The following is a 21,358-nucleotide window of genomic DNA, read 5'->3' as shown; positions in this document are numbered from 1 at the left end:
TCCTTAGTTATACAAATCATAGGGAGTTTTCTTTCCCAAATGATTAGTCTGCAGAAACCCTTGGCTCCACAAGTCTACACGAGAAGATATCCAAACAACCGATGATGAACAATGAACCAACCTCCTCTATTTATTCTTTTTTCCTCCAATCAATTGGTTCCTTCTAGAAGATTCTTCTCATATCCTTTTATTATACTTTATTATTTTATTACACATATTATTAATTTAATTGCACTTTAGAATATTATTACATTATAACTAAAGTGCAAACGTCTCAACATACGTGTAATCTCCTTATTTTACCATAAAGTCAAGTAGACACAAAATGTGAAGCCACAAATTACTGCCAAATTGACCCCCTAATCAAACTCCTTGGCCTACGAGGGTCCCATGATAGCCCAATCCCGTGAATGTCTGCAGACTAAGGAGAAGGGGACATTACAAGTAGTGAAGACAATGACATATATCCTAAATAGAAGTTGATGCCAAAGGAGTAAAGGGAATACTCCTAGCTTCAAATATTTCCTTGTTGGGAATAATAACTAAACTAAGGCATGCAACTTCATTGATATTTCCACTAACGAAGTCATAGTTAGTTAGGATGCTTATGTAAAAGAAACAAAACCTTTTTCAACTATAACTAGCCAACAAGGTGTTAATGATATAGTTTAGAACTACTATTGACGTTCCTTTGAAAGATGAAGGCTCTAGCCATTATACTCCATTATTGTCACCAATGCATTAGCCTCTAGCTCATATTTGTCTTACACCATTGCTGTAGTAAAGATGAAAACATGAGTTGATTTCAAGTTCATTTTGATCTATTTCTAACTTTGTCAAGGTGTCTAAACTACAATAGTATTTAGAAGCAAACAATAAACCCAAACTGGAGGTTGCCATGCAGAATGAATATGACACCTTGACAAAAATTTGTACCTAAAAGTTGGTTGAATAAAAAAAAAAAGTTGGTTGAATTGCCTCTATGACAAAACCCATTGGATGTGAATGGGTATGCGAGATAAGGTTGAAGTTGTTAGCACAAGATGATAATTCAATGGTTGATGAATCACTCTATAGTCTATAGAGAATTGCTGGGTAGTTTGATGCATTTTACATCCACATGACTGGATCTTTGTTCTGTTATTATGCAAATAGTTAAAAATAATATTATGACGAGTGATCAAAATTCAATCACCATACAAGTTCAAACTTCAAACCTAAATCCCAAAAGATCAAAATTTGGGAATATAAAATACCTTATAAACGATAGTTTGCATACTAAGATTAGTTTTCAACTCAATAAAAACTCAGTAAATCTTGGCATCTTAAAAATATAGCTTTTAAGATTTTTCCCTCTCAGATGTGGATTTTTTGGCTCTTACAACTTTAATAATCTTCACTACTACAAATTGTGAATGTAAAAGCTATAAAATTGTCTGCAAATTGCAATTTGAAACAAAATCTGCATATGAGAGTGTTTGCAACTTGACTGGATGTGTGCCTTGTTTACTTGATGCCCTCTTACAACTGGTTCTTTATTCAACGTGTTGCCACAATTGGCAATTGCAAATCATGACAGAATTTTCATTTCGAGGTTTCTTTCATTCGCTAAGGTGCATTTTTTCTGCATTTTAGCATCCAACTCATGTTTGGACAATTCCACTTGTTAATTACTCATGGCAAGTTTGACACTTAGTCACCAAAACTTGTTTTCCCAAACCTATGAGTTACTATTTGAGTAACTCAGCCCCAGTTTTTCTTGCAAGTATTCGTTGACTTTTCAAATACGCTACCTATGTTTCAAACCATTCAAACCATATTATTAAACAATCTTAATCAAAACTCAGTAGACACATTCATCAAAGCTACTTCAAGAGTTGCTTAACGTACTCTTGAGCAAATTTAAACTTCTTTCTCTCTTTTGTTTGTTTGTTATTTCTCTCAATTTTAAGCACAAATTGGCAAACAACAAAACAAGTGTTGCAATTCATCAAAGCTACCCTTCACTTTGGCATTCACTATAAGAGGGCAAAAATATTCAAGTTGCCAAGCTATACAAATTTTGATTAGGCTGGTTCAACTGACACTTGGAGATAAACTATTGGAGATATATTTTTCTTGGGCTCAAGAGTTGTTTTCTGGTAGAGTAGACTTCAACACACTAAAGCTTTATCTTCTACTAGATGACAAAAGAGTTGTTAGTGCCAATTGTGAAGTAGTATGGTTATGCTAAGTTTTGAATGACTTACAACTTCATATTACACCAGCCTTTTCTATAACAATCAAGGTGTCTTGAAGTTAGTGAAGAACCCAATTTATCATGCCCATACCAAGCATATTGAGGTTCATGAATACTACATTTAGCAATTGGCTGAATTGTGAGGCATGTATGGTATTTTGGTTATTTTGGGGAATGCCCAAGCTTTGGGATGCATTGCTAAAATGGTGTTTCAGCTATTCACTATTTAATTTTTATGTAGTTTGCATTCATGATAAGCATTGAATGGGGTGCAGGTTTCCTTATTCATTTATATTAGGTGTACTAAAGAGTTGCTTTGATTATTTTGGATAGTCAATTTTCTCTTTTTATACACATTATTCTAATTTTTTGATGATGTGTTGTAAGTGGCATCCACATGTCATTCTCATCGTATGTGCTTTGTATGCCTATAATAGCCTTGAATTTTGATGCATGCATGGTGTTTTCACCATTTTCATGAATGATTGTACCTTGGAATGCAATGTCCAATAAGGCCTGAACAAGCAATTTACTAAATAGAGAATTTGAAGATAAATTGTTCATAGTAGAAGAAACTGAAGGCCTTATCTTGCTTTGAGAGGATGGACTTGAGGAACAAACAAGAGGCAATGCTAAGGTGCCCAAACAAAAGGAGCTTTTTGAATTATTGGATTTCCCCCATCATTACCATTATGATGCACTTGAAACTCTTCAAATATGGGACCTATGTAATGTCTCCTCTTTCCTATATGATCACTCAGGGGGTGAGTTCTGCCTATAATCCATCTCCGTAGACAAATCCAGTGGATAGAAGATGTTGTGCCTAGCATGGGAGGACTTTACACACTAGCGACTAGCTTTTGGATGCTTATTTAATGAGAAAATAATGTTATTTTCTTGGCCAAGTCACTTTTTGCTACAAATAGAGAATCTCTTTTGTTTAAAATAGCAAAGTATCATTAAAGTGACTATTTATGGCAAGTTGTGGACATCATAAAGTAACTTTATAATTTTAAGTTATAAAGTTAAAAGAGGAGAATAAGTTAATTATAATGTAACTTTATAATGTTCAATTATAAAGTTAAATAAAGTTACTTTATTACTGTTGACGTGGCTAAAATCGTGGAACTACGACTTCATCCGGCCAGCGCAGAATAGAATGCTAAGTATCCTATCCTCTCTTGAGCTAAGGAAATCCCTAATGCTGTTTTCAATTGATCAATGGGGGATGACCTCAAGGTTTCGGTTGTTAGGTCTTGACTGTAAGATAGCTCAGTAGTTGATGTGTTTTGCTGGAAACACAAAGGGGACTTACGGTTAGACAGAATTGGTTTCACACAGGTTCCCTAAAATCTTACAATCCTATTTCACTTGATTTGTTTTTAATTGATGCTACTTCAGCTCGACTTGTGGGTTTCTTTTTAATAGAAAAGGGAGAAAGGGGGAATAAGGATAAAGAGTAAATAAGAACAGCTAGCTAATTTAACTAAGATAGCATATTTGAACACATAGACGAAAATCTTAAAATAACAAGAAATTACTTTGCCAGCTAATTAGCACAACTAGGTAAAAACTAGTGCAATCATCTAGGAATTTTGAATTTTCAAGCTGCTAAATACAAATGCTGGACTCTTACACCGACTCATTCAAATCTAACAACTGAACTTAGCACAAAATTGGGCTCAGACTAACCATGCAGAGGGAATAATAATCAATTATTTCCAAATGGTATGAACCAAGATTTCCATCAAATACATGCATAAACAAACTATCTGAAAAGTAAATACAGTTGCAGAAATATAAAATAGATGGAGAAGAGGACCATGCACTCACAGTAAAAAAGACACAGCTTTAACATCCATTAAAACCTGTATATATTTTGCTAGAGTTTTTGCAACAATCTTTAACTTTCTACCTAAAATAAAGGAGAAACTAACTCCTTCATATAGAGTTCTCAAAATGGATGAATGACCAAAATTAAACTTAGACAAGTGGGCCAGATTCATCCTCTAATCAAAATTGCCCATACCCACAAATGGGAGGCAAAATATCAACAACCACCAAAAGGAGAATCAATAACTACCAAAACGGTAATCAATAACTACCAAATAAAGCTGCTCCAAAAAGTGCACATGCATGGAGCTCGAAATTTACAATAACTTTGGTAGTTAAGAAAGAAACTTTATGTCTGGAAAGCACTTTTTCCTTCCTTGCTGTGGACCCCTTTTCCAAAAATTTGGCCTCGTCGTGCAAGTACTCCTTCCAGATGTCCCGACCTGTTGTACGCTCTACTCGAACGTAATCCTGAAATCTTATGCACAGTTGGGAGCATAGGAGGATGGCGTATTTTGTATTGCATACCCTCTAGGTGGCGATCTACATGCTTCAATCCATCCTTCTAGTCGGACCGATGAGCCTCAAAACTCAATATGTCCGTATGCAGCCCATTGGCAAATTCCAGGTCCTCTATGGAGTATGCTACCTTATCAATTCTCAGCCTATCCTCCCACCTTGGTTGTACTTCATTATCCAACATACTATTCTTCCAGCCAAGGACCATTGATTTGAGGATCTTTTTACCAAGATCCCTCATGTTTGACAAAATTTCCTCACACTCCTCCTGCTCTTTATTAATGGTAACTTTCGTATCATTTTTCATGTTGGTAGTCCAGTACCACTCCTTGAAAGTGTTGATGTCATAGGGATCCAGGATGGTAGGCAATGTGGGAATCTGCGTGTGGGTCTAGAAAAGAGTCCTTATGAGGGGAAGAATCACACCAACCACCTCATGGACCTTAAAACATTCCCTCTTCACTTCAAACATCTTGACATGAATGGTCTCTCGGTGGTGGGCCATTTCCCACATATCTTCAATGATCTGCTCTCCCTTTTTTTTAATGTCCCGAATCCATTCCCTGACGGCCTTGGCGGTCTCACGCACTCCTTCAAACTCAGTTGTAGTCCTTTGTGCCAATGCCAATGGGGGAACATGGGATTCAGCGGCATGTTGCAACGGTTTCAATAGGTGATCAATGTACACCTCAGCTTGCTCAGCTCAAACTCGGTACATGTCTTTCTTAGCGATCATTTCGTCGAGCATGGAATCTCTGAACTCTTCCCTCTCCTGCTCTTTGGTGGCTCGCCCTATTGGGATGGTCACAACATTATAATCAACTAATGCAATATGATCTATTGGCTTATCTATAGGTGGGGTGGTAATATGAATCGTGTGGTTCCTTTGCTCATCCATAGTGATCCTGGAGTAAGTCTTTCGCTTTTTCTTACCTTTGGATTTTATTTCTCCTATTCGAGAGAAGATATCCTCCAGGTTAATTGGTGGCTTGACAGCTTCCTTTCGCTGCGCATGAGCAATTAGCCAGTCCTGAGGGATGGTCTGTCCAAATGTAATTGCCAAATTCCCACTTTGTTCTTTGGAGGCTTCAGCTGGCTCACTGCCTACCTGCAATTGATCGGTCATAGAAGGAATGGATGCAATATCCAATCCCTTACTCATGGCTAAGTTCTCTCCTACCTCGCTAAACAACTGACGGGTATCATCTTGTGATGGTTGCTCTTCAGTTTTGTCGGGTTCCTGAGTCTCATCCCCTTTTTGTTCTCCCTCAACAATGGTGTCATCCTTGCCACCGCTATTCAATTGCAATTAATGCCTACTTCCCTGTGTGAGCTCATGCTTACCAGTCTCTTGATCGGGTGCAATCTCTCCCTCCTCAACCTAATTTCCAGGTTCATCAGGGCCAACGACCCTTACCTTTGCATCTTGCTCACCTTGTGTCTGAGGATTATTTGCCTTGAATGCATCAAGATCACTCTGTGAAGGCGAAGCGGGCATGTAGTTAAGTTCAACCACATCATCCTCTAAACTGGGGTCTTGTTGTGACGTTTTCACACATCGCCCCATTGCAAATGGGGACCCCCACTTTTTGCTTTTTGGGGTTAGCCCTTTTGGTTTTGTTGTTAGTTGTTTTAGTGTCTTAGCCTTTACATTGAAGGGATTGAGTCAAGTGGATCTCCTCAGTCAAGTCAATTGGGTGATTAGGGGTTATTTAGATCATTCCTAGGGTGTTTTTTGTGTACTATCCGATCGCACTTCAAGTTGCTAAATCAAACCTTGGTTGAATGCATAATGTCCTCCTAGGTCCCATCCCTTACATCAAGGACAGAGCGAATTCGCCTTAAGAAGTCTGGAATGTCATCCTGATCCTCAAATGTCCTGAAATTTGGCTGTCTCGAATGTCATCCTGATCTTGAAATTTGACTGTCTGGAAAATTGAAGAATCCTCCAAAACTAGATTTTGCATTATAACTCCTGGAGGTCTGAAACCACTCTCAAACATCCTAACAATATATATGGAATATATCTTAAAGTATAAGAAAGAAGAAAGATATAAGGAAATGTCACTTATACCAAAATTTCGCTCCTAACCTTTCCAAAGGGTCCAAAGCGAAATTTTTCCAAGCTCCTGATCCTTGCAAAGGGTCCAGAGCAAAATTCCTAAAATTGCTCATGTTTGAGATCAAGATCTTGGTTCCCAAGGCATTGTTGGGAGAGAACTGTTAAGTCTTTCCTTGAGAAGTGATTTGGAGCAAAGAAAATGATAGAATTGAGGCTAAATCACAAATTTCGCTCCAGACCCTTCCAAAGGGTCCAGAGCGAATTTCTTTATTGGGCCTGTCCTTAGAGAGGATCCAGAGCGAATTTCATGATAGGTCCTATCCTTGGCCAAGGTCCAAAGCGAAATCCTTCTTTTAGGCCATTTTGAGGGTCAAATATGTGATGTCTTCGTGAGAGAAGGATCCAGAGCGAAAATCTGATTATAGGTCATGTCCCTAGAGAGGATCCAGAGCGTATTTTATTATAGGTCCTGTCCTTCCAGAGGGTCTAAAGCGATATTGATTCTAATGCCTTCTTGTTGATGATTTGAGATGAGAAATACCATATTAGAATAAATATATTATGTATACTTAATCATCTTTTGTTTATTTTGCAGATCAACAAAATCAAGTTCAAGGGAGATCAAGCCGGGATAGGGGCGACCTTTTCCAGTTCCATCATTCATCAAAGACACTTCAAGCACATAAAAGAAGACTCAAAGTGTTAAGGAATTCAAGTGATCAGAGGGTTGCAAGTAATAGACCAAGCTATCCTCAAGGACTTCATTCTACCATATGGAGAAACCACAAGATATCAGAAGAAAGATCTTACAAACACTTCAAGACAAAGAGAGCTACTAAAGAAGGTGAATTGACCATGACTTCCTATCACCATAATGCAAAATCAAGAAGGAGGCTTCATCAAATACATGAGAGTCAAAGAGAGGTACATCATTCATCAAGCGCATCAAAGACAGAGGAGGATCAACCAAGGTTAGTGCAAGGTTACGTTGAAGAAGCAGATAGTTTTAGAAGAATTAATCAAAGTTAGCTTCTCAACATCACCAAATTGAGTATCAAAAGAGATACGAGCAAGTACCAGACAAGGTGGCATCCCAGTCACTGTTCCTCCAGTCAAATAGGTCCACATCAACATGTCCAGATTCAGTGAACCATGCTTATACCCGAAGGCACAAACTTTGAGGCACCTACCCCTGTTTCCTATTGGTTCTCAAATATTGAATGTAATTTTCTCATTGGCTAAGGGGAGTTTGTTGTGACAAACCCTAATTAGGGTTTTCATCTTGTAATCCTAGCCATTGATTGTAAATCAATCAGAGCCTTTGATATGTAAAGAGCTCTCTATATAAAGCTTTGGCTCTTCATTTGTAAGGGTTAATATAGTTAATAGTTGGTTAATGGAGGTTAGAATAGCTAATAATCAGTAAAATAGAATAGCAATTAGAGTAGATTAGGAAGAGAAGGTGAGGAATTGTTGCCTAAATTGTAAATGAACTCCATTTTCATTGAAGTTATGGTGAAGTGTGTTGTTTCTTTGCAATATGCATGGTCTCTTGTCGAATCTTCATTTTAGATGGTAAAAATTAGATTGAATGAAGGAAGTTATTGAATGCACTCGTGTGGAATCCGCCTAGTCCAAACCACTAGCCTCTTGCTGATTTTAAGTGCGCCTTGCGTGGTCAACTGGCATAAAATGAGCTTAATCTCGAGTCGTTACACGTCTATTGTTCATGCATTAACTCGAATGGTGTTCAGTGTCTGATGGTGTACGATTTGAATATATTTGAAGCATCCCTTAGAAGATTGCACTAAGGTGGTGTCGGATTGTTCAACCTAATGGTGAGACCCAGCCCAGTAGGATTCCAACTAGTTGTTCATCCATCTTCTTGCATTCTAGGTCTTAGATTAGACTCTCTAAACCCTACACCTTTTGTTATTTCTTCATTCTCCTGATGAGTAGATAAGACTTGAGTTCCAGCAAATCAGACACTCAGGCATTCGAATGTAAGTCCCCTTGTGATTCCAGCGAAATCACATCATACCACAAGAGATTATCCACACGTAGAGACCCTACATATAAGAACCTTGGAGTTGCCTCAATTGATCCTTAGGCGAAATCTTCAGCATTCAGGGAAACTTTGTTCAAGAGAGGATAAGATACCTTGGTATTTTATTCTGTGTTCGCATGTGCATGAAAAACACATCAACAGGTCCCTGGATGATGAACTAACCTCCGACCTCCTAATGGGGATCTTTTATCTCCTTGTTCTTTTTGATGTTCGAGTCCCTCTATTGGCTCTTGCTTTCTTCCTCTTTTTTTCAAGCTTCTCAACCTCTTTCTTTGGCGCGCTTGAGGTTCCTTCATCCTCCGAAGACTGGGAATCGAGACTACCCATTAGATTGTATGTAAATTGGGTCCCTTCATGGGTTAGTCTCTCAATTTGTTGGAATAGCCAGTAATCGGTATACCTCCTTGGAGCTTCCATAACTGCCTCAAAATCTGTGATTGGGTCTTGAGTCCAATCAACGCCTGGCAAGAGGTTCTTGACTATCTCAAATTCTCGGACTTGCAAGCAATTTCCATAGTCCGTCACCTGATCTGGGACCTGGTGGTACTCATAAAGCCGCATTTGCTGAACACTTAGCCTAGAATATTCACGCCGACAGACCTCAAAGTCATCGGAACAGTTGCTCCAATAATCCTCTATTGACGCCTTGGCCCTGTAGTGCCTGCCCTAGGCTCTCTTTGCCAATTTATCATGATCGAAGCAATTCCTAGGGAAATGTTCATGTAGGCCATAGGACGCCAATTTAGCAAAGGACTCCTCAGCTTGCACCGAATTTTTTTAGTGCACATCAAGAATACCCAAAATCATGGGGAAGGTGAACCCGGATTGCTTCTTATCTCTAAGTAGACCGCCTGCTGGGTGTTCCTGTCTTGCAACTTCCATGAGGACTATTTTATCCGATGGATAGCATGGAAGCCAGAATGGTGTTCCCTCAAAGCTTTCTATTCTGATGCAAGTGAACCTAGGAAATTGGATAAACCACGCACCATATTTCCAGATCAAAGTGATAGCCTATTTTGAGAGCCTTATATGCAATCCTCCTTGCATTAATCTGACCAGGTGCATTGTAAAGACATCATTGACACACTCATATTGACCAATTGCGTAGGCGATGTTATTCTTTTCTCTTTGGGCAATGTCATAATAATGCAGCTGAGGGTAGCATTCGTACACCTTCATCTGATTCGGCCCATTCCCGATCTCACCTTTCTTGATTAACCCCGTCAGCGGCTGGTGTCGGGCAAACATGTAGACCAAGTAGGAAGTCATGGTAAAGTACTTCTTTTCTTCAAGCTCAATCAACTGTGTATGGCTATTGTAGCTGATGATCTGAGCCCAGTCGAACTTAGACTTCCCAGCGAAGACCTTCTCAGTAAAGTAGAACATCCATTCCTTAAAAAGATTAGATTGAGGGAGTCCCATGACCCGGCTAAGTAAGGTAACCATATCACCATACTCATTATGAAAATCACTTCTGAGGGTCTTTTTACTGATCCTAATGCTTGGGGGTCTTCTTTCTTTGTACCATTCTTCGTTTATCAATGTTTTGCATTTAGCAGGATTCATGTCATAAGCGACCTGCGCCTCATCAATGGTTGTAGCAATAGGATTATCGAGAAATGGGATATCAAATGCCTCCCCAAGGGCTTCAGGTGTGAAATCAGCTAGCACCATCCCCTCTAGCACCACTAATCTGGTTTTTGGTTGATAATGTCTAGCAGCCTCAACCACTAATTCATAATTATGCACGGCCGGAGGGAAACCAGCTGCCTGAGCAATACCACTCTCCATCATCCGTTTAGGCCTGCCATAGGTGTTTGGAGAGTACACCCTGTTCTTGAAATCTTGGATGTCTATGTGGCCCAAGTCCGTGTCTCCTATGTTCTCCCATACACTCTTAATCTTCGACTCCCTAACTCTTCCCCTTTGGTATTGGTACTTCATTCTCTCGACCTTGCGAGGAATGTCAGACTTGGAAACTCGAGACGTTCCGGTTGCACCAGGTGTCTTTGAGGATTCAACCGCCGATCTAGGCATCTATCCTACACAACCGGACACAGATTACAAGACGAGATAAAGCAACAAAACGGGTTAGCCAAAAAAGAGGACGACGTTAGCGCTTAAAATCAATGATCAACAGGAACATCAAAATTTGAAAAAAGCATGACGTTTCACTATATAGAGCTTGATTATCCGGAAACTAAATGCTATTTGAAGCAAAAAATTAAGTTGGTTTCGTTTAAATTTCGCTGCTTGGAGCGAGTTAAAAATGCTACTTCCGATCGATTACGGCGGAAAGAGCAAATGTTCTAGCTTGCGACTCAAGGTTCGAATGTTTTGATAATTGCCAATCTTTCGCACTTGGAAAAGAGTTTTGTTTAAGTTCAGATTTAAATTTCCAAAATTTCTCTAAGTTTGAAATTCCATTCTAACGGTTGATTTCCCTAGCTGGTTATTGTTGCATGCTATGCTTGATGTTTTCTAAAATCATAACCTACAAAACTTCACTTTCTCACCCTTGTCTATCCCCTACTTAAACATCATGACCAATTTTGCACAAATTAATGACTTAAAGGAGAGAATCAAACTTACCTGGTGGATTGCCCAACGTAGAATGATCTTCGGCCAAATGCCAATGGTTGCAATTTTGAAACTCTGGGCGCCCTAGCAAATAAATGTTTAACGCTACGACTATGGAGATTTCGGCCAAAAACAACCCTCTGCAAATTGCGTAGCAAAAATGCCCCCCTCTTTGTGCGATTTCTTGAATCGGAGACTTAGGCGATTTTGCAAAGTTCTTTATAGGTCAAACGCCTTTCCTTTCTTCGCGCGATTTTGCATTTCGGCACAAAGGGGGTGACTGCAAAATTTAACGCCTTCATCACAACTTCGGACTTGCGAGGGTCTTTGTGCGAGATTTCTAAAATGCCCTATCACACGATTTTCGAGCTATGGAGGGACTCTGCAAATTGAGAAGTCACATACAAAAATTGACATTAGTAAGATTGTGTACTTTTCTTCCAAGGAGTTTGCAATAGAATAGACTTACAATAGCTAGATTTGTTGCACTGATTAGGATGCAATAACTAATTAACAACTGATAAGTAATATTCTAATAACTAATAAAGCCTGAGATTTATACAATTACTATTAATTGGTACATTCTACTGATTAATTCGAATTCTTCTAAATTTCTAGTAGGCGACATAAGAGTGCATTTTTCCTTGAGACATGTTGGAATCACCTTATTTAGGGATTGCCATTGTCTTTTTTCTAAGTTGCAGGGTTGGCAGGTTTGAGGGCCTAGTACCCGTCCGGTTCAGTATGCCTGCAGGTCCGGCCAGGGTCCATGCCCAAACAAGCCGGTTCGTTCATGGCGAACCCAGGGGGAACCCGGGCAAACCGAGACGCCTAGGCACCCAAATTTACCTTTATTTTGCATAATTTGATAAAATTTTGACATCTGTGACTTGAAAAATCACAATGTTAAAGGTAAACTACTGAAGTAACACCCCTAATTGATTAATCTGATAGATACCCCAGTCTGTAAAGATGCTGAATAAAATAACATATGTCAGAGGAATAAATTGATAGTCGTTCAATAATTTACCCAGGTTACAGCAGAATATTGTATCGTCGTAGCAAAGGAATCAGACAATAGGCAGAAGCAAACTTAGGCTCATCATCTAACATTTCAGTTGAATAATAGTACCCATTGCGGTCCCTTGTATTCCAAAACATCTTTGTTCCGTGCCATAAGGTTTTCTTGTACTTTGGACCATCCTAGCTTTTGGGATGTCTTTGAAGTTCCCTAACATCATTAACACCTTAACCCAATGTTTGCTTAGATATGGTGGCAGAACTCTGATTGACTGGATACAACCTTAGGGATTCCCAAATTGGATAGATATTGCTGCCTTACTATCTGTTCATCAGAAATAGATGGTGACCTGCCAACTCTTCATTTCACTGTACTATCTGTAAAATCTGCATTGGTTCATCTAATGTCAATGTCAATGATGAGGATGATGAGAATGATGATATTGATGATTTTTAGAATCCATTTGATGATTGAACTTAAAAACTATAGTTCCAATTGTTGAAACAATGATACTTGAACTCAATATTATTATTTTGATATTGAACTTATGTATATGATGCTATGATTACAAGTTTATGGTGGTTTTGTTGTTTATATGATGCTATGTGGCATTCTAATCTTAATTCATGCTTCTAGGTGCCATATATATATATATATATATAGTTTTTGTACTAGTGAACTCAAACCCCTTTTCAAAATTTTGATGAACCGGTGCCTGAACCCAAACCAGTAACTTAGTCTTTTTTGATAGAAAGGTAGCTCACTTACACCTTTCACTTTCCATCACTCATTTCACATACAAAAATTGACATTAGTAAGTTTGTGTACCTTTGCTTCCCAGAAGATTGTAACAGAATAGACTTGCAGCAGCTGGATTTGTTGCACTTCATAATTAACAAGTTCAACACTAGTCACTCTTCTTGCACTTACAATTAGAATCATTCATATTATGGAGTTCTTGCCTAAAACCTACCTTAAGTATTGTTGGACCAGGCCTACCTTCTACAACACTTTTGTTTGTTTCTTCGATTTAATGATTTACTACCCCATCTATGAGATAGTTGATAGTTGAGGCTCAAAGCATCGTACTTGTGAATGTAATTCGTCTGCTTTGGATGTTTTAATTTATCAATCCTTTCTGAAGGAAAAAGAAAACATTGTAATTTCTATACATTATGAAAAACCATTTAGCTAGGGGCATCCTCAAATAGTTCATCAACATTCCTACAATGAATGCAAAGACTGATTACAAATTGCGGTAATGAAGACTGCCAACAAGGATGATAACTTAATATGGTGCCATACCACCTATAGTTGGAACTACACAAGACGATAAACCAATTGCTCTTGAGAAGCAACAAAGAATCACTGCAACATTGCCACACACCAAGAAACAAGGTTATAATAAGAATACAGATCAGTGATAAAATATCTAGCAGGAAGTCAAGCAATTATATAGCTGTAGGACTTGAAGATTGTAAACCTTTTATATTTTTCAAGGAGGCATGTAGAATCTTTCTACATATTTTCTCATAGGGCCCATTCATATACAAATTGATATATTTCTTCTCCATCATCTCATATGTAAGCAATTCAGTTTGTATGATATTAACATGACAAGTGCAGGAAGACAAGCCATTATATAGCTGTAAATTTTGAACATTATAAACCTTCAATATTTTTGGGGAATGCATGAAGAATCTTTTCTGTATATTTTCCCAAAAAGCCCATATGTAAACAAGTTGTTACATTTCTTTTTAATTAGTTGATATCGAACAATTTCTATTTGCATGAGTACTTACACAACGAAGGGTTGCCTTGATAGCCAAAAACATGCAACTAATCAAATAACAAATTTGCAGCATCTCTGCAAGTGTATGCCCACAAATTATAAGTCATCTTGCTAGACATGCCAAGATTGCTTTTCAAGCAATCTCCACTAGTGTAGATTAAACAATTAACAAAAATCTTTTATAGCCAGAAGCGTAAACATATATACCCATTAGCATGGATTTCTTGGTTGGTGAAACTGTAACAGTCTCACTCTATGTGCTGATCGTACATTGGGTTCGCATGTGTCTCTTGGACTTATTTGGTTATCCTTGATTGCACTACTGCATTGCCCAAGTCACAAAGAGTATGTTGGGTTGATGTTGTTTGAGCATCTAATTGGGTATCAATTTTCTTGTCCACAGTTTCATTATATGAATTTCATCTTTGATAATTGTAGTTGTTTGGCCCAAAGAAGCAATAGTCTGCAAAAAATCGCGATTATAACCGATTAATCCCGAATCCTAGAGTCAACCGATTTATTCCCCGGAAAAATCCCGATTCATGAAAAAATCGCTGACCCAAATTTCAATGATTTTTTGCATTTAAATCACATTAAAATCAATGTTAAAAACTCCAAACAATGGCAAAAAAAAGTGAAAAAAATCATTGTAATAACTTGCAAAACCCTAGAAAAACTTGTGAAATTGCTTAATTGCTTAGAAATAGGGTTGATCCGAGATGGAATCAAAGTCAATGTGGAATCAACGTTGAAAAAGTTTGTTATTTTGTCCATTTTCGGGGGGTTTCATCGTTCCCCACATTTCACTTGTTCAAACCCATGAGCTCAACGACCCAACAAAGGCAGAAAGCCTATGGGCTCAATGGCCTAGAAAGGGTTTGAACCTTGGTGGCTACCTCACCAATTGAGTATTTCTACCACAACACTAAACGTCTAAAGACATATATATATGATATTTAATTTATAAATGATATAGTTAATTTTTCCTCAAACAAAGACATACCATTCATTATGTGAGCAATATATCTAAATTGCTCCATGAAATAAACCTGAATGACAACAAACAAAGCTTACATAGTTGTAATAAAAGAGCCTCCAACACACAATCATTACAATTTGTCTCTACCTAAAATAGTAGTTGCAATCTAGGTATTGCCAAAACCAGTGGTTTGCTAATCTTCTACTTCAGCTAAACAAATGCCTTTTGTTGAATTCTACCCCATATAAAAGACGTGCCAATTGCCATCAGGGAATATAAAGCATTGCAACTATGGAATTTGATTTGATAAGCTTTCTCAAATATTGCACTACCCCTAGAAAACTCTTTGCCTCAATCACAATGAAAGTCTTGGATCACTTAAAAATGGCTTCCACTTTTACTAAATTCCTAATAATAGCTAGATCTCTGTCTGATAAATTTGATCTCAGCTTCTTCATAGACTTAGCTAATCTTTGATCTTTGACTTAGACAACTATTTGGTGTATTTGGTGACTACCCTTTTAAAAAGTTAAATGAATATTTGCATATGTATTCAGCAACATGAATATAAACAACAACAATCTATTTTCTACAATCATGGGTTAAACTCTATTTTATTTATTCTATATATCTCTATGCTATGGAAATGCCCTTAAGTTTTAAAAAAAGTAGTGCCTATTTTTCTACAATTTTTTGTGATCTTTTAAAATCCAATTTTTTACCCATTTTTTCAAAAAATCTTGTAGTCTTGGTTTGCCGATTTTTTCTCCCAAACGATTTTTGTTGCTATGATATAAAGCATTGCAATTGTGGAATATGATTTGATATGCTTTCTAAAATATTGAATTAACCCTACAAAACTCCTTGCCAAAATCACAATGAAATTCTTGGATCACTTCAAAATGGCTTCCACTTTTACTATTTGTCTGTTAACTTTTGATCTCAATTACTTTGTAGACTTAGCTAATATTTGATCTCAAACTTAGACAACTATTTGGTGTATTTGCTAACTGCCCTCTTGAAAAGTTAACCGAATATTTACCTATGTAATCAGCAATATGAATATAAACAACAAAAAATAGTTAACCGATTATTTTCTACAATTTATGGGTTAAACTCTATTTTATTTGCTATTTATATCTCTATGCTAAGGAAATGCCCTTAAGTTTTTTTTGAAAAATAGTTTTTCTCTCTTTTTCTACAATTTTTTATGGCTTTTTTAAATCCAAGTTTTTCCTTTTTGGCCGATTTTTCCCTATTTTTTCAAAAAAACTTATACTTTTGGTTTGCCAATTTTTTCCCCAAATGATTTTTGCTACTATGGGACTCAACTTTGGCTTCTTGTATATTTCATGGGAAGGTTTTATTTTGTTATAGAAACAATTTGGTTCTAACCGAGGTTTTTGATACATGTTCAGGAAAATAAAATACATAGAAACAAATACTTGCCATCAGTACAACCAGTTGATGAGGTCTTCACTCGGGATGCATCTGTGGACATTCGTGGAAGCCCTTCTATCAAGAGCAAGTCAGGAAACTGGAGGGCCTGCCTGTTCATTTTGGGTACTGATTCTATAACCTTACCCCCAAAAATTTCAAGGTCGAATTCAAACTTAAAAAATCTGTAACTATATTAAGTAATCCCTGATTAGTTATGTATGAGAGGTTGGGCTAGTCAATAAAATAGACATGGATGTAGTTCACTTCCATATTTCCAAAGATATCTAGGGAATAGTCCCTTATTTCCTGTTATTTTTATGTAGCAAATGAGTGCTGTGAGAGATTGGCTTACTATGGAATCACTACAAATCTGGTGCATTACCTAAAGAATGGCTTCGGTCAGAGCAATGCTACTGCAGCCAATAATGATACCAACTGGTCTGGAACATGCTACATAACACCCTTACTGGGGGGTTTCTTGGCAGATTCATACTGGGGGCGATTCTGGACGATTGCTGTGTTCTCTACAGTCTATTTTATTGTGAGTACCAACTTTGTTTACAGCAAGATTTTCTAACCCTTCAACTTGAATGGAGAATATCCATGTTTTGAGTAAGATGTAGGAAATATATGCAGAAATTATCTGAGGGGTATCCTTTGGTCGCTTTCAGGGAATGACTGTTTTGACTCTATCAGCATTCATACCCAAACTAAAGCCTCCATTTTGCAGCAAAGGAAATGATGAATGCCATTCATCTAAAGTCCAAATTGGTGTAAGTTTTCTTGCACTTTATCTCATTGCTTTGGGAACTGGTGGCATCAAGCCTTGCGTTTCCTCATTTGGAGCAGATCAATTTGATGAGATGGACGAGGAAGAAAAGAAAAAGAAAAGTTCCTTCTTCAACTGGTTTTACTTATCAATAAATATTGGAGCTCTTGTAGCTTCCAGTGTTCTTGTCTGGATTCAAGTTAATGTTGGTTGGGGTTGGGGATTCGGTATACCTACAGTGACCATGGGCATAGCAATATGTAGTTTTCTCCTTGGAACAAAGTTATATCGACATAAAAAGCCTGCAGGCAGTGCCTTAACCCGAATAGCTCAAGTGGTGGTTGCATCAACACGAAAATGGAGAATTCAAATTCCTTCAGATAAGTTTCTTCTATATGAAGTTCATGACAAGGAATTGGCTATTGAAGGAAGCCAAAAACTTGATCATACAGACAACTTTCTGTAAGTTCATCTACTGGTATTTATTAGTTCAATTAGTAAAACTAATTCCTGTAAGTGCTGGAGATTATTTTGATGGTGACATCTTTAGTGAGATCATTATGATTAAATGAACACATAAGAGCTGCTTTTCTTAAAATTACACTGCATATTGATAGATAGTCGATGAATGCCATTCTGAACATAGAGGTCTGCATTATTATGCTTCTTGCATCTTTCATCTGTAAACTATGTCAAATGGCAATTTTGTGGTCTACTCAATATTCAAACCGTGCTTTCTGTCCATGTCATGCATCATACTTTATTAGCTATTATCTCAAATTGAGACATGAAATCTAGCAAACTGGACACATTTCTCAGATCCCCAGTTTTGCGATGTTAATATTCTTCCATTAGGAATAATTCACTCAAACAGGATTAGGGTATCCATGAAATAATCATGCAAGATAAATTTTCTTCACAAAAGTATTCGTGCCAGGATGAAGGTGATATATATCAATGATATATTGATATTTCTACTCTACATAGATAATATATGATATATAAGATTGTTTGATTTATGTGAGTGGTCAACAAAGGGCACTGACGTTCTTGAGTAGTATTGGATGCATATATACCTATGATATTCATAGCTGACAAGATCATAACCACATGTTGGATTTACTTCCAAATGTTTAAGAGATTAAATAGGAACACTTAACATGTATGTGGCTTTCAAATCACGAGGCAATCCTCAGCAGAAAATCAGAACGTTGAGTTTAGTATGTGTGTCAAAAACCTTAAGTCAGCATGTCATATGATAGAGAAGTGAAAATTCATACAGTCAGCAATTCACACGCCATAGTGCAAGATCATTCTTTTTGCATTCTTTTCATAATTGTATCAAAGCATGAAATTGTTTTTTCTAAACCTTTTAAGCATAAGAGTTCAATTCTACAGATACTTCAGTTAGCATTTTTTTTCATTAGATAGAAACAAATATTTGTTTACCTGCCAAACATTATAAATATATTTTACACAGAATTAATTCTCCCAAGTATTCAAAAACTATCGTATTTCTTAGGTGCCTTCCTTTAGAGGGACTCTCCTATCTTATTTATTATTAGTGTTACTAATTAGGGAATTCTTCCAGCTTGATTTTTTCTACAAATCGTTTTAGTTCTATTTTATTCAGTTAGACTGTTGATCGCTAGCCATTTACTTTATTCCAACAACTCGACTTTCTTGCCTCAAGTGTTTCTCGATACTTTCATCTTAAAATTCTTTCAATCCCTTTTCTTTATTCCGACGACTTGCTTTCCTCGAGCACTTCTTAATACTTTCATCTAAAAACTCTGTCAAGCCTTTGACTTCTTTTCCTATATAGCAGATAATGATTTCAAGTAGCAGAAATAAAAACAACCCTAGAATAATGATACAGATTGTTGGCTTGACAGAAAATTTCTAAGAAAAAGGAAATGGCCATAGTAATAGATATATGTTACACATGAACACTGATTTCCATGGAAGTGGATTAAATGGTTTTATTTAAGTGACAGTGGCTCAATAAGTTTATTATTACTGGAGCGATAAAGCAATAAATTATTCTTATTGTCCAAAAATGATTAAACGACATCACTGGGACAAGCCTCCACCATTTATCATCTTCGAGTGAGGTGAAGTTACCTAGTATTTAATTCAGACTCCAGAACTACACTCAGCACCTCGTCATCTTAAATAATAAAAGTGTGAGGGCATTGCCAGTAAAGCAGCCATTACGAATTTGAATCAGAAAAAAACATCTAAGCAATATTTTGATCAATTTTTCTTCTTGGTGCTCGTGGTGATAAGTTACTGCATCCATTATTTATCTTATCTAAATTTAAAGTTATGATATAAGAAATATTTGTTGTGCCATTAAAGTATCCCGAAATTTTATCCTACAGTTGTGCATAAATATGTATTTTCTATCATATTTTTCAAGTTTTACAGAATCTGAAGGTAGAGGCTAGTAGCACAGGAGCACAAGTCTGATTACCAGAAATTGTATTTGTGCAGATTTCTTGACAAGGCAGCAACGCGAACTGAAGATGAAAAGAGGATAAGAGGAACCATTAGTCCATGGCAGCTCACCACTGTGACTCAAGTGGAGGAGCTGAAGTCAATTATCCGCCTTCTTCCAATTTGGGCTTGTGGAGTTATATTTGCGACTGTTTTTACTCAGATGAGTACTTTGTTCATTTTACAGGGAGACACTATGAATCTTCATGTGGGTCCCAACTTCCGAATCCCACCTGCATCCTTAAGCATATTTGACTCCATCAGTGTTATACTTTGGGTGCCAGTATATGATCAGATCATTGTTCCATTTGCATGTAAATATACAGGTCACGGAAGAGGCTTCACTCACCTACAGCGCATTGGAATCGGCTTATTCATATCTACTGTTGGAATGGCAGTTGCTGCCATTGTTGAAATAGAGAGACTTAGATTTGTGAGGCGTCACAACTACTATGAGAAGGATCATATACCAATGAGTATTTTTTGGCAAGTTCCTCAGTACTTTATACTTGGTGCCGCTGAGGTGTTTACAAACATTGGGAACTTAGAGTTCTTCTATGATCAAGCTCCTGATGGTATGCGCAGCCTGTGCAGTGCACTGACACTTACAACAATAGCATTGGGAAGCTATTTGAGTACCTTACTTGTCACCATTGTAACAAACATTACGACTAGGCATGGTGAGGTTGGTTGGATACCGACCAATTTGAACTATGGACACATTGATTATTTTTTCTGGCTTTTGGCATTCCTCAGCTTTCTGAACTTTCTCCTCTTCTTAATAATTGCTCATTGGTACAAGTGCAAAAAGACTGCTATAACATTTCCGGCTAGTAAATCAACAATTTCTAGCCCCTAGTGACTTCTGAAGTTGGATACATTTCCCTTCAGTAGAAATGAAAGTTCGAAAGTTCAAAGTTCAAGGGCGAGGTTCTTGTCTACTATGAAGGAAATGGGGCAAGATTGGAATGTGATTGTAGCCTCTATTTAGATTAAATGACTTATATTGGGTTTGATCTAAGGCCATATGTTTATAAAAATGCTGCAATGATTCAAATATTACGTTGTCTGACTTTTGTAATAGAGAATTACTTTTACCTGAAAAAAAAATGCTGTATTCATAAGCATATTGCTTAGTAGTTGAGAAAAATTGATATTTTTACAATAATAAGTTGCCCGCTTGCAATATTGTTGATTGTCAAAGCAAAACAGTTTCTAGAAAGGAAAACAGATCCTGGCAAGAGGATCATCCGATGAAGTCAGCAAGTAGCCAGGTCACTTTCTTTTCAGTGGATGAATTATTTTGTATCAGATCTACATCAGATAATTTTTAGAACAGATTAACATGACAAGTAGCTTCATAGGAAAGTCCTGGTTGACTTATTGCCTCACCAAATGCCAGGAAACTTGAATTGTTGAGGCTACTTCCACTTCTATCCTGTTAGCATCTCGCTCCAGTACGAATGAGGTAGCTGTAATATTTGGTTGGGGAGAAATTTCTACATGGGAGCTACCTTATCACCACCAAATGCCAAAAATTTTGATTTTTCACGTCTA

At 37.3% G+C, this 21,358-nt stretch overlaps 1 protein-coding gene across 1 annotated transcript in view; it reads left to right on the top strand.

Annotated features, from left to right (window-relative positions):
- The window catches only part of LOC131078566 (protein NRT1/ PTR FAMILY 8.1), a 41,317-nt gene extending 19,959 nt beyond the window's left edge, over positions 1–21,358 (top strand). The window contains exons 3-6 of the mRNA XM_058016299.2: positions 16,512–16,656; positions 16,857–17,074; positions 17,205–17,764; positions 19,799–21,358. Coding sequence (XP_057872282.2) covers positions 16,512–16,656; positions 16,857–17,074; positions 17,205–17,764; positions 19,799–20,660 — 1,785 coding nt within the window. The 3' untranslated portion in view covers positions 20,661–21,358. The remainder of the gene's footprint in view (positions 1–16,511; positions 16,657–16,856; positions 17,075–17,204; positions 17,765–19,798) is intronic.

This window comes from Cryptomeria japonica, chromosome 8, assembly GCF_030272615.1.
Source record: "Cryptomeria japonica chromosome 8, Sugi_1.0, whole genome shotgun sequence".
Taxonomy (NCBI): Eukaryota; Viridiplantae; Streptophyta; class Pinopsida; order Cupressales; family Cupressaceae; genus Cryptomeria; species Cryptomeria japonica.
This window is presented reverse-complemented; position numbering and strand designations above follow the sequence as displayed.